Genomic DNA, 14637 nt, shown 5'->3' on the forward strand with positions numbered 1-14637 from the left:
ATGTTTAGAACTCTTAGTGACAGATATATGCCAGAATTGTTTTTCAATTAAATCCTTGGCTATTCTAAGAAGTCACATACCACCCACATCAGTTTTGAGCTGGTGTTGTGGCTGCAGTCCTTGACTTGTTTCACATGTCCAAGCAACAGAGACCTCCTTCGTGCCAGTGCACAGAGGGCAAGCAGAACTTGTTTGTAGATTGTCCAACTGCACAGGTACAATGTGTTCACAGCGTCCCCGGGGTGGTGACATGTCTTCTTAGTTTTATGTGACAGTGTAATGTCTAAATACGACTGTTCTTTTTCATTTGGGATAGGAGAAAGTGGGTTCCTTTATTCAATAATAGATATTTTACTAAATATTGAGAATATAGAAATTCTCATAACACAAAATGAGAGATGACAATTTTGCTGAATACCTCATTCTCTTTTTTTTTCTTTTTCCTAGTTGTAATTTATATTAATAAAAATAAAATGTTTTGAGAATGGAAATGTTCAAACTACATGATGCCACACTCTCTTAGGGAGAGGTTATCTGTCTTATTCTCAGATGAAAAAAATATTGTCCCATGGTATAAGGGCTAAGAAGCCTTGACCTGCAGGGAAGGATTTCTCAAGGATTTCCTAATACTCTCTCCAACTGTGCCATAGAAGATTATTACATAGTTAAACAACTTTGAAACATGTGCAATTTCTAGGGCTATCAAGTTGCTACTGTTCCTTCCTCAAATAAGGAAATTGCAAAATATATACTGTTATCCACCTACTTCTAACAATAGCCTACTTTGAAGCCAGGTTTGGTTGCTGAATATGAATGTATGAGATTAGCCTAGTGACCAATAATAACTTGATGGAGATTTTCTACATAGGTGGGATATGATTTCTCTATTAGCTTCCCCAGTGTTGGTGAATGTGGTTCTTAGATACACAGAAGATATATCATCTAAGCTAGCAAACCACCACCAGATGTGTAGGTTATAGGAGTGTTTGAGGTTAATTCCAATGGCTTACAAAAGGGTAAGCAGATGCTTGATTGTTTTCCTCAGGATACTGTAGTTGCTCTCCAAGCTTTGGCCAAATATGCCACCACTGCCTATGCGCCGTCTGAGGAAGTCAGGCTGGCTATAAAATCCCCTGAGAATTTTCAGCACACTTTCAATGTTCAAGCTGCCAACCGGCTGGTATTTCAGCAAGAGACTCTGCCCAGTGTCCCTGGAGTATACACCTTGGAGGCCACAGGTCAGGGCTGCGTCTATGTGCAGGTAAGCAAAGATCCATGTGAGAACAAGTGTGTGTTGGGAAGGAGGGTCTGAAGGCCAAAGCAGTAGAACATTCTCTCTATCTCTTTGCCTTATTTGTAAGAACAATAGTTTGGACTGTACAGTTTCTACAGTTCTTCTCAACTCAAATTTGTCTGTCTATTTCTTCATATTAGACAGTGCTGAGATACAATATTCTCCCTCCTAAAAATGTGGAGACCTTTAGTCTTAGTGTGGAAATGGAAAAAGCTAGATGTGACCAACCAACTTCACCTCGATCCCTGATTCTCACAATCTACACCAGGTGAGGACAGCTGAGGTTGTGGTGGGCAGCACCTGGATCAGAGAAGTTGAGCTGGGATTTTTGTGTGTGTGTGTGTGTGTGTGTGTGTTGGGATTAGTATGCTGAGCTGAGAGGGAAAATCATGGGCTCACACAGGTTTGCTGTTTTCTGCCCTCAGTTATGTGGGGAGTCGCAGCTCATCTAATATGGCCATTGTGGAAGTAAAGATGCTTTCTGGGTTCAGTCCCAAGAAGGGCACCAATCAGTTAGTAAGTTACTTCTCTTTTCTTTATTTAACTAGTTCCCAGGGACCTAACATTATCATTAAACAGCTGGTGAAATGGGCATCATGGTATATATATACAACTTATGATTGTATTATCTAAATGGGCTACAAAGGTGCATCAGATACAGGAAATGGAACCTGTAAAAGTCTTTGTCCTCTTTCTTACCCTTTCCACTGAATATATTGTTTCTCTGGTCGCAACAGAGCTTTGGAAGATCCCCCTAGGCCTAGGCCACAGGGAAGGCTCTGACTCTTAGTCTCCTTTTTTTCTCCTTTCTTACTCAGCTTCTCCAGCAACCACTGGTGAAGAAGGTTGAATCTGGACCTGACACACTTAACATTTACTTGGAAGAGGTAGGTATGGGAGAACTGAAATAACTATATTTTCTAAAACAAACAAACAAAAATAATAAGAATGTCGGATTGTTTTACATGTTTGCTTTAATATCTGGCTTAATTGAAGAGAGTGAAATTCTATCTGCTTCTGTAGACAATCTGCTGCAATATCACACATCAAGTAGACCCTGTACACATGTACGTTAGAGAGAATGAGTGAAAAAAGGAAGTAAGGTCTTAGTATTATTCCAAAGATAATTCTGATCTGGCAGAATGCTAGATACAGTCTTGGGGTTCCCCAAGAATTCCTAGACCACATTTTGTGAGGTACTGTACCTGAAAAAAAATCCTCTTGGAAATCTCTATCAGGCATTTATAATCCATATCTAAATGTATAACATGAATCTTATTTTCTTATTTGTTAGGTTAATTTATACAATTGTCTTAAATTCTCCATTTATTTACTTATTCAACAAATATTTATTGAGCCACCAATAAAGGGCAGACTCCGTGTTGATGTGATGGAGATGTAGCAAGAAACATAATAGACATGCTCCCTGTCCTCACGAAGTTAGAGACAAACAATGTGCAAGTTAAAATACATATATATGTGTTCCCATGCACATTCAGTAGTAATTTCAATAGCAAGTGCCATGAAGGATAAGGGGATGAAGACTGATGGTGGGAGTAGACCAGGATGTGACTATTTTAAAATAAAGTGGTCAAGAAAGGCCTCCTGAGGACATGTCATTTCATTAAGACCTGAATGAATAGGAAAAATCCAGGAGGGAGCCCAGAGCTGTTGGAGTAAATGTCTCTGTTTCTTTGGCCACTTAATTTAGCAGAGGAGCCATGGGTTAAAGTGGACAAGGAAGGAGGGAACTATTTTACAGAAGGGCCAGGACGCTGTGAGATTCTGAGAAGAAGGAGCCAGAAAGTCAGCAAGAGGCAATACTTTTCAGCCTGGCCTAGGGTTTCAGAAAATCTGTGTGAAGACAAAAGTCTTTTAACCTCCACATTGCATAGATTGTTATCTCCACTTCAGTGTTAATGTGATGTTGTGTCCATCTTCCCTGCAGCTCAGTAAGAAGACTCAGACCTATACCTTCACCATCAGCCAAAGTGTGTTAGTCACCAACCTGAAACCAGCAACCATCAAAGTCTATGATTACTACCTACCAGGTGAGGGCTGAGCTTTACCTGCATCTCCCAACATAGTTCTCATTCTTTAAAACATCTCTCCTGCCCTGGCCAGTGTGGCTCAGTTGGTTAGAGTGTCGTCCTGTGTACTGAAGGGCCGTGGGTTCAATTTCCAGTCAGAGCACATACCTGGGTTACAGGTTCAGTCCCAGTCAGTGTGGGAGGCAGCTGATCAATGTTCCTCTCTCACATCAATCTTTCTCTCTTCCTCTCTCCCTCTCCCTTCCTCTCTTTCTAAAATCAATAAAACCATATCCTCTGGTGAAGATTTTAAAAAGTAATAATAAAATATCTCTCCTAATTTTACAAATATTCCTTCCCAGGGCAAGTAGCATATAATTATATTATCTGATCCCTTACAATACTTTAATTCAATTATATGCCACTTTATTTATTTTTTATTATTATTTTTTGTTTAATTTAATTTTTTTTATCCTTACCCGAGGACATTTTCCCATTTATTTTTAGACAGATTAGAAGGGAGGGAGAGAGAAAGAGAGAGAGAGAAACATTGATGTGAGAGAGACACATTAACTGGTTGCCTTCCACGCGACCCTGACCAGGACCGGGGATGAACTGCAACTAAGGTACGTGCCCTTGGCCGGAATCAAACCCAGGTCTCATTGGTCCATGAGCTGACACTCCAACCACTGAGCCAAAGTGGCTGGGGCATTATTATTTTTTCTATATTGAATTTAGAGACAGAGGAAGGGAGAGGGAGAGAGAGAGAGAGATAGAAACATCAATGAGAGAGAACATCAATTGGCTGCCTCCTTTATGCCCCCCACTAGGGATTGGGCCTACAACCTGGTCATGTGCCCTGACTGGGAATCGAACCAGTGACCTCTTGGTGCATGGGTTGATGCTCAACCAGTGAAACACACTGGCCGGTCCAATTATATGCCATTTTAAAAAGTCTTCTGCATTAGAGATATTTTATAGGATGTGGTCCGTAGACCAAAAGAAAAATGTGGACCATTGTTCTCTAAGGGCTAACTATTAATATTCTTGCTGGGATTAATAATTTACCATAAGAGTGCAAATATCAGTGATTGGAACCTTCCCATAATTTTGAATATAATCTGTAAGGATCCTTCAAAAAGAGCTAAAGCAGTAGCTTTCATGAAATATTTTCTCTCCAATGTGTGAAGCCTGCAATGTAAGCAAAGATGTCATTTCATTTCACAGATGAACAGGCAACAGTTCAGTATTCTGATCCCTGTGAATGAGGTAAGCGCAGAGAAGAGACGGTGGGTGTTTGGGGTACGGTGGTAGTATTCAGAAGTTAAGGGGACCTTCTTCTGAGTTACTGTTCTTATCTTTTGGAAGCTTATTTTTGATAGAAAGTGGGCTTTTCTTTTTTGTCGTACACTCTTGAAGAGAGAGTAATAATCTGCACAGTTCACATCAGAAAAAGTTAAAAGTGCCAATATGTGATTATGCCAATTGGGGCTCTATGTGCTTTTTAAAATTAATAAATTTTAAACATTATATTTACATTATATATTTTTGTGCACTTTTAGATAGGGAAAGCTCCTCTATAACTGTGAAGACTCTCTGAGTATCATGATGTGTTCTTCTGTTTTTGTTTTGACCCCCCCCCCTCCAGGATAGAAGTAAGAAAGAGGCTGCACTGATCCTGTACAGCATCACTGGACAACATTCTTCTGCCTCTAAAACCAGAACTCGTCCCGTTAAATCATTTGATTTCTGATTCTCTAGTGAGTGGGTAACAGATGAGCAGGCCTGAAGCTCCGCTGCTTTCGACTCTTCGCAGATACTTAGATGCCAAAATAGAGGGTTGGGGGCGGTGGGCTAGGAATAGCCACACAGGGAGGGATCAGATGGGAAAGCCCACTGGGGGAGGAGGTGTGGTTTAGGCAGTTAGTGGCTCTCCGGAGAGGAGATGGTGGCAGAGAGCGATGCAGGGAAGATAAGGATGTTTTTCTACAGGTTAAATCTAAGGGAAGGTGTAATTTAGGGCTTTGGGAACAAATTAAAAATAAATAAATTTTCTTTTCTTGAAAAGAAAATCTGTGCACTTGTCTCTGTGAATATTTCTGTGGATACCAAGGTTTCTTTTTAAAGATGATGATGATCTTTAAACAAAAACTCACATTTGGCTTCTTCCTTAAACCTTTGAACTAGGCTTCTCAAAGAATCATGTTAAGGATTCGGGGAGTGGTCAGAGTAGAGAATCCTAATTAAGGGATGGTGTTCAGCCCGCCATCACTGTAGGACAAACAGTGATTGATATCTCTGCTTTCCTCCTGCATGATCCCCCCAGTGCTTATGCACATGGGAAATAAGGATTAAGCGATGCTTGGTATCATAGTACTTATAGTAAGTATTCAATAAATACATTTATTATATGCCAGGTACTTTATCAGGCCTGGAAATGCAAGGAGCTCACAGACTAGTGAAGGGAGAAAATAAGCAAATTAACAGTTAAAATACAGTGTGCCAAAATATATTGATAAAAGAAAGTACAAAAAGCTATGGGAGTACATAGGCCTCATCTCCAAATGCAATCATATTGGTGGTCAGAGCTTCAGCATATGAATTTGGGAGGAACACAATATATCCCATAACACATCCTCAAAGAGACTTTGAATTGACTAATCAGGACCATTGATGAACTTGAAACATTTTTTATTGTATAAAGAATAATTTTAAAGCATGCATTCCCTTAAGTATTTTCAGTAACCATCTAGAATTTTCATCTTAAATTTAAATAGTTGAAAGGATATGATTTCCAGATATTATAATATTGGCAAGAATAAAGCTGTTGTATCACTTGAGAAATATTATCCAATGTAATGTATAGTCCATACAACTTGATATCTACTACCCATTAAAAAATTACACAAATAAGTTCTATAGTCAGAATTTTTACATTGTTCAGTTTTCCTCTTCAATTCATGTTTCCATCCTCTTTCATCATGGAATTTATTCTAATATATTTTATGCTTAAAGGTTTTATTGATTATTCTATTAAACTTTCTGTCACAAAAATACATATATAACTTGAAATGGTTGTTTTTATTTTGTAAGACTCAGAGATAGTCAAGAATTCTTATGGATTGAGTGAACAGTAGAATTATTAATAAACCAATGAATCAAGACAACAAATTTTAAGAATAAAAAGTTAAACAACCATATATTTTGGTAAATAAGTATTGAACATAAACTGTAAAATAAACTCAGAAACACAATTCCTAATGAGTTGGGATTTTTTTTTTTCAATTTATGCATGTATCTATAGATGATTATTACTTCTAAAATGAGATAGAAATCAGGATTAATTTTATTCCTATTTTTAATTTCAATAGATGCATTCTTTGAGAAACATGACTCATGTAAATAAATAGGGACAGCCCTGCTGGTGTGGCTCAGTGGACTGAGTGTCATCCCATGGACTGAGAGGTCACCGGTTTGCTTCCCAGTCAGGGCACACGCCTGAGCTGCAGGTTCCATCCCCAGTGGGGGCATACGGGAGGCAGCCGGTCAATGTTTCTCTCTCACATTGATGTTTCTATCTCTTTCTTCCTCTCTCTCTAAAATAATCAATAAAAACACTTAAAAATAATAGTAAAATAAATAAATGAATAAAATAAAATCATGCTTAGTGATCCATTATCAGTACTCAGCTTAAGTCCTTCTTTAATTTGGTTGAAAGTACTGTAAATCTTGAAAAATAATTTTGTTTTAAATTAAATTACCTACACAAAATGATAATATTTCAATTAAAAAACAAACAAAACAAAACCCAGAGCAAGAACAAAGCATCATGGAATGAATTAAAGTTATACCTTAAAATGAAAAGCGGAATAATCATGAAGTGTCAATTCAGATACCCCATTCTTAGTGAATTGTTGAGATGGAGATTCCATGTGGAAGTTGAAAATCTAGGAATTTAAGCCTGAGTGCCTTTGGAAAATCTTCACACACACCCCCCCCCCCCCCCAGAGATACATGTGCTACAGTGTGAAAATTGCTGATTTATATATGGTTTCTGCCTGTGTTCCTATGACACCCCTACAACTTGACTTAGGGCAAGTTCTTAAACCTATCTAAACCCCAGTTTCCTCCTTTATAAAGTGGGAGTAGTAGTACTTAAAGAGTAAGGTGAGCTGGGCCAATGTGTCTCAGTGGTTGAGCGTCAACCCATGCCCTGAGAGGTCGCCAGTTAGATTCCCGGTCAGGGCACATGCCAAGATTGTGGGCCAGATCCCCAGTGGGGGGCATGCAGGAGGCGCCCAATTGATGTTCTCTCTCATTGATGTTTCTGTCTCTCTCTCCTTCTCCCTTCCTCTCTTTTTAAAATCCATAAAGAAAAATAAATAAATAAAACAAACAAAAAAGAGTAAGGTGAGGATGAAATAATGCTATCCATGAAAAGTGCTTAAAAACTTATCTTAGCTCAGTTTGTTAGAGCATAGTCCTGACACTTCAAGGTCATGGATTTGACCTCTGGTCAGGGCACATACAAGAATCAACCAATGAATGTATAAATAAGTGGAACAATAAATCGATGTTTCTCTCTCTCCCCCCCCCCTTTCTCTCTCTCTCTCAAATCAATAAATTAAAAAAAATAACTAAAAAAAAACTTATCTAGAAAAAGGGAGGAATGGATTACAAATTAACACGAGGAAACCTTGTGGGGGGTAATGTTTATTACCTTGATTGCAGTAATAGTTTTATGGTTGCATACATATGTCAAAATTCATCATGCTGCACACTTTAAATATGTGTAGGTAATACACTAATTTTAGAAGGATGTTTTAAAAATATGATTTGGCATTTAGAAAATATTCAATAAATACTAGCAATTATTGTGAGGAGAGATCCTGGGCATTTCTTTCAGAAGTTTACATTTCCAGTCCCATGAAGTTCCCCTGCTGTGGGAGTGGGGCCCTCCTGGCATTTGCAGAGTGAGGCTGGAGGCAGTCTGTACCTGAGCCAGGAATGACACCTTCTGGTCAGAGAGGAGAGTACACAGTGGTGCTTCTGCATTTTTTTACATGTTTAAATTTTATTTATTTTTTTATCATTTATTTTGGAATGGATAAAACATACTCGTATAATAATGCAGTGGTACAAAAGAACACCTTCCACATCTTTCCTTTCAGTGCCCTCCTTAGCAGTAGCCACTATTAGTTTTGTCGAATGCTAGCTCCCTGAAAATGCTGCCCAACACCCATTGGATGCAACTGGGTGTATTCAAACCATAGTGAGGGCGGACACTGCCTTGAAAGAGCCTTGGTAATGCCTGGGAGGGGAGGACAAAGTCAGGGTATTTATGAGGTTTGGGGTGTGATTTAAGGGGGGTCTTGCAGTGTAGGGGTTTAAGATTGGGTGAGAATCATGGTTAAGATTGTTGACACAGCAAAATGAGGGTTTCGAAAAGTCTTAGAGAATAATCATTTAATAACTGTCTATTGAAAAGTTGAACAGCTTGAAATGGTTTTTGTGGATGTTTCTGAAATGAACAGTACAGTTATTTGCAACTTTTATTTTCTGAGCAAAAGTTTCATGGAATATTAAAGTCATGCTGATGAAGACAGTAGAATAGTAAGGGCAAGTTAATGTAGACTGTGTGGATGGTTCTGTTTCTTGTACATGTTTTCAGAAATAGTTTGTGCATATTCAATTATATGTGTGTAAATTAAGAATCTTTTACTCTATAACAGTTGTTGTAGAAATCCAGAGAGAGATAGAAACATCCATGTCAGAGAGAAACACTGATTGACTGCCTCCTGCAGGCCTGCCACTGGGGATGGAGCCCGAAACCCACACATGTGCCCTGACCGGGAATTGAACCGGGATTTCTCAGTCCATGGGACACCACTCAGTCCACTGAGCCACACTGGCTGGGCGAGATAATCCTTAAATAATAGCTATCCAATGGCATTTGTTCTGTAGTTGTATGTGATGTACTTTTTTCAGAGTATGCATATTTTAATCTTTTGCATTGCATAGAATTACTGTTTGAAGTATTCTATTAGTATTTTCCTCCTTAGCAATTTATCTAACAGATTATGGTTTTGGCAAAACCACTGGGGCACTTTCTCCAATTCTTGGTTTCTTCTTTTCCATCTTATAGCGTAGTTATAGAGTGGTGTGGCAGGGGAGAGAAATATTCCACAGCACTAACTGGAGAGGCCTTCATGAAACATATTTGTTGGGCACCTCCTGAGTGCCAGGTACTGTGCTAGGCACAGGATGAACATGATAACTACACTCCCTGACCCTGTAGGGCTTAGAGCTAAGCAGGGAAGATAAATACTGAATGTATGGTTATGAGTAGAATAAATATAGCAAAGGACAGGAGTTATGGGAACCTACCCTAATCTTGAGGGCTGAAGTCAGGATTTCTTGAAGTGCTGCTTGCTCTGCTTGATAAAGGATCGGCAGGAATGATGTAGGTATAAGGGTGAGGTATGGGGGGAATGTTCCAGACAGAGTAAATAGCTTTTGCATTCTCTGGAAGCTGAGGTTACTTTTCTGTTTTCCATGTCAGGCATTTGTTCTATGCATCCTGTGATCATGTTTCTAGATATTTTACAGAGAAATGTACACATAAAATTTCCCAGATCAAAGCCATCATCCTGAATATATAAGACTCTATCCTGTGACTAATGTCCCTCATCAGTGCAAGCTTTTCATGTTAGTGGTCCTTGGGAGAGGCAACACTGTACTATTTTTTAGGAGATGCAATGAAGATCATTGTCTGAATCCCGGATGAAGTTCAAGAACTGCCCATGATTGGCAGAGAATAGAATCACTACTTTAAAAAAATTAAAAGTGTCTTTAGCTCAGCCAGTGTGGTTCAGTGGTTGAGTGTTGACCCATGCATCAAGAGGTTGCCGGTTCGATTCCTGGTCAGGCCACATGCCCAGGTTGTGGGCCCGATCCCCAGTGTGGGGCATGCAGGAGGCCGCCAATCAATATTCTCTCTCATCAATGTTTCTGTCTCTCCCTCGCCCTTCCTCTCTCTCTTGAAATCAATAAAGAAAAAAAAATTATTTTAAAGAAAGTGGCTTTAAAAAATAAAATTAAATAAATAAAAATTAAAAGTGCTTTTAGAAATCATCTAAAAAGATCTCTTCAGCTGAAAAATGAGGACACTGAGACTCAAAGTGCAGAATTCTTTATGATATTCAAGACAAGCAGCACAGGACACCCGAGGGCTACAGAAACTGAACAGGTAACAAACTCACAGAACATCTGATGTGCTGGTGTTTCCCCAACAATTAGCCTTCTGCGATGTGTGGGCGGTAGTGATAGCTTAAAATAAAAGCCAGCTGGTGTGACTCAGTGGTTTGAGCGTCATCCCATGGACTGAGAGGTCCCAGTTCGATTCCCAGTCAGGGCACATGTCTGTGTTTCAGGCTCTATCCCTATTAGAGGGCGTACAGGAGGCAACCGATTGATATATCTCTCTTGCACTGATGTCTCTGTCTCTCCCTTCTTCTCTCTAAAACAAAAATCAATAAACATATATTTAAAAATAAGATAATGTATCCTAGGTGCTTATTATTTATTTATTTATTTTGAACCAGAAAAATTGTAACTCTGGAGAAATTCTAGATAAATGTTCAGAGGGTCTCTTACCTAGGGCGTGTGAAATTCCTTTAATTAAGGCCCCAGTTTTGTTCCCTGGGAAAGACTCACCAGTTCATGTTCTGTGTGGTTATGGCTGCACCCTCTGGGAGCTCACCTTTGCTGTTACCTACCTGGCCAGATCTGAAGAGGGCATTGGATTACTGAGCAGGTTTTACAACTTGCTCCCTGCCTGCAGAGGATTAGGAATCCAGGAGTCATTTTTCAGTGACAATTTTCTTAATACACATTCATGGTTTCAAAATCTAGTTAGCTTATCTGTTTTATTCTTATCAGCTCCATGTATCAGTAGATTTGTCTGTAATTCTTCCTTTCAAGTCTTACCTCTTCTCAACTTAACTGTACTTCAAGCCTATCAAACTTTGGTGGAGAACTCAACCCTAAGCCTTTTTTTTCCTCCCTAACTGAAAGGGTGTGCTGGGCAATCCATTTAAGGTTTTAACAACTAATATGACTACCATACCTTGATTTGATCATTGCCATAAAACTAAGGTCTAATTGGCACTTGTCTCTTCTAAGCCCATAAGTCTCCAGGTTTCTAGACTCATTCTTTCCCCTTCGCTTCCTGATTGAAAACTGGCCAGTTCTTTGCTATGGTCATCTCTCTCTCCCCCCCCCCCTTTTTTTTGCTTTTATTTATTTATTTTTTATTAATTTATTTTTGTTACAGATGTTCCTCCTTTCCCCCTATAAATCCCCCCCCCTTCCCCACTATGGTCATCTCTTGTAGTACCTTGTCAAATTCGTTTAAATTCAGTAAGCAATACATGCTTTAATATTCTAGCTTCAAAATGCTAGAGCTATAACATCATCAGACACATTACCTGACTTTCAAGTTATTATAGAAAACATAATGACATAGTATCCCATACTTTTGGTCTCCACTAAGTTTCTTTGTCACCTGCTGACTGGTCCTTAAATGAAAGTTACCTATTTTAGGAATTTAATGAGAATAGCACCTTATTTTTAGTATCGATGAGTCAGGATTGGGTAGGTTAAGCTGCCAAAATAAACAACCTCAAAACTTAGCCCTTGAAGTAAAAATACTTATTCTGCATGTCCATTGTGGGTTGGATAGAGCCTGTGCTTCGTGTTGTCTTCATTCCAGGAACCGAGGTGGTTGAACAGCAGCTATATTGAATGCTGCTCTATGTTGTGGCAGATTAGAGAACAAGGTTAATCTCATGCACAGGCTCTTGAGGCTTCTGCCCAGAGTGAAGCATTTCATATCCACTGATGTTTCACTGGCAGGAGTAGGTCACATGGCCATACCTGACTTCAAATGGGCGGGGAAGCATAATCCTACCATATGCCTAGAAGGAGAAAGATCTGGAACATTTGTGACCAGTCTTAAAGTCTTCCTCAATATGGTAAAAACAGTAAGAGATTTAGAATTTGATAGAGTTTTAGCCCCTGTACTTACATTTATGTTACCATGGGTAAGACTAGCATATCAGTTTCCGTAACCTCATTTATAAAAATGGAGAAAATAGTCCTTAATTCAATGAATGCTTGAGAGGATCAAATAAGACATCACATGTGAAATTACTTAGCCCAGTATTAGTTTCCTTCTTTTCTTCCACTCACTGCCAAGACATAATGTATTGCATGGTTTTAATATTTATGGTAAAAAAATATTTGTATGTGTTGGTTGGCTGCTTCAATTTACATTAATAATTTCCTTCTACTCTACCATATTATGAGCTTTTTGAGAATAGGGTCAATATTTTATAGTTCTTCTGTACCTCTTACATTGCCTAGCAAAATGTAAAAAACATAACGTACTAAAAGTATATGTACTGCTTATTTTCTCCTGAAAAGTGTCTTACTTCAATGGCTTAACTTTCAAAGTTTTCAATAAATTTTAATTTTCTCTCCTAGAACTTTTGTTTTACAGCCTTTTCCAGTTAATTATTTTATTTTATATTTATCATATCATGGTGACACAATTATATTATAGTTATTTATAGTTAAAAAATAGAAATTAGGGGAGCTTTTGTGAGTTCATCCTACATTTCACCTTTTGGCACAAACAACCTCCGAGGCTTACAACTCAAAAAATCATGGACCTATTTTTTTTTTATGCATCAATTTTTTATTAATTAATTTATTTTTGTCACAGATACTTCTCCTTTCTCTCCCATTGACACCCTCCTCCCAACCCCCCCCCCCCCCCCAGCATTTTTGTCTATGTCCATTGGTTATGCATATATTCATGTAAGTTCTTTGGTTGATCTCTTTCCTCCGCCTTCCCTCCCTGCCCCAGCCTGTCCCCCTCCTCTGAGATTTGTCAGTCTGAACCCTACTTCTATGTCTCTGGGTCTGTTTTTATTCATTATATTCCACAAATAAGTGAGATCATGTGATATTTGTCTTTCTCTGATTGGCTTCTTTCACTTAGCATAATACTCTCCAGGTCCCCCCCACACATGATTTTGCCCTGGTTGCTAAGGGACAAGGAGGGTCAGTTTGTGGGGAAGGTGCTGCTTCTTTGCAGTGGTTCCTCTCTGGATCTGGCTCCTCCCTAAGACCTTCCTGGAAGCCAATCAGAGACAGAGTTTGAATACAGGCCCCAAACCTAGATGGGCCACTGTAATGACCACCTCTCAGGATCAATGTGAAGACTAAATGGATAAGTCATTTAGCATAGTTAGTTAATATAAATAACTGTTGAGGTTGTCATTTGGTCTGTTTGTTAAAGAGAGAAGATTCTTAAAGATTGTCCCTCTGATCCCTTCATATTCTGACCAAACCTTACTTTAAATATTATTTTTCTCTTGTTCGTAGGAATGGCAACTCTTTTGATGACCAGATGGGGATATTGGTATCCTTGAATAGGTATCATCTTCTTATAGAGCTCTTATCACAATCTGCTTACACTCTAGTTGTTAATATCAACAATCAGTATTTATTGAATGCTTACCAAGGACAATCAATGGGCTAAATGAATTCTGTGTATCATTCACTTAGTTCTCATAACAACCCTGAAAGCTAGGTAGGTCCCTAATTTTACAGATAAGGAGAATGAGACTTACAGAGGTTATGTTACATGCCCAGGACCATGTAAGTGCAGGATTAGTAAGTAGCACAGTCAAGATCCAAACCCAGATCCCAAAGTTTGTGCTCTTAGTCACATTAAACTATATATCTATATCTATATCTATATCTATATCTATATCTATATCTATATCACTTTGTTTTCTAATTATATTAATTTGCTAAAAAAAATAAATTTTTAAAAAATTTTATTGATTTTTTTTTTTTTTTTTTTTAAAGAGAGAAACATCCATCTGCTGCCTCCCGCACACTCCCTGACCAGGGATTGGATGCTGCCTTTGGCTTTTGGGACGACACTCCAACCAGCTGAACCACACAGGCCAGGGCAGGTGTGGATATTTTTGTTTATCTTAGTATGTTCACAAAGCCTAGCATACCTTGAATGAAGTGAATAACTAAATCATGGGAGATATTTACTAATTCTCTAAAAGGTTTTACGTTTGTGCAGAGAATAACAGATTCAGGTATATGAATTTAGGTTTTATGAGTGGTGCATTTAATGGGTATCAAAAACATGCCACACTGGCATAAAGTTCACACTGAGCTGACGGCAACTGAGAAACAGCAGATGCAAGGAAAGCTCTCTACCAC

General features: G+C 38.7%; 1 protein-coding gene across 1 annotated transcript in view; it reads left to right on the top strand.

Annotated features, from left to right (window-relative positions):
* A2ML1 (alpha-2-macroglobulin like 1) overlaps positions 1–3356 on the top strand; it is a 32359-nt gene extending 29003 nt beyond the window's left edge. The window contains exons 30-34 of the mRNA XM_036250835.1: positions 1046–1261; positions 1435–1562; positions 1720–1810; positions 2113–2181; positions 3243–3356. Coding sequence (XP_036106728.1) covers positions 1046–1261; positions 1435–1562; positions 1720–1810; positions 2113–2181; positions 3243–3356 — 618 coding nt within the window. The remainder of the gene's footprint in view (positions 1–1045; positions 1262–1434; positions 1563–1719; positions 1811–2112; positions 2182–3242) is intronic.
* Positions 3357–14637: the final 11281 nt, after the last annotated feature.

Source organism: Molossus molossus, unplaced genomic scaffold, assembly GCF_014108415.1.
Source record: "Molossus molossus isolate mMolMol1 unplaced genomic scaffold, mMolMol1.p scaffold_m16_p_10, whole genome shotgun sequence".
In the NCBI taxonomy this organism is placed as follows: domain Eukaryota; kingdom Metazoa; phylum Chordata; class Mammalia; order Chiroptera; family Molossidae; genus Molossus; species Molossus molossus.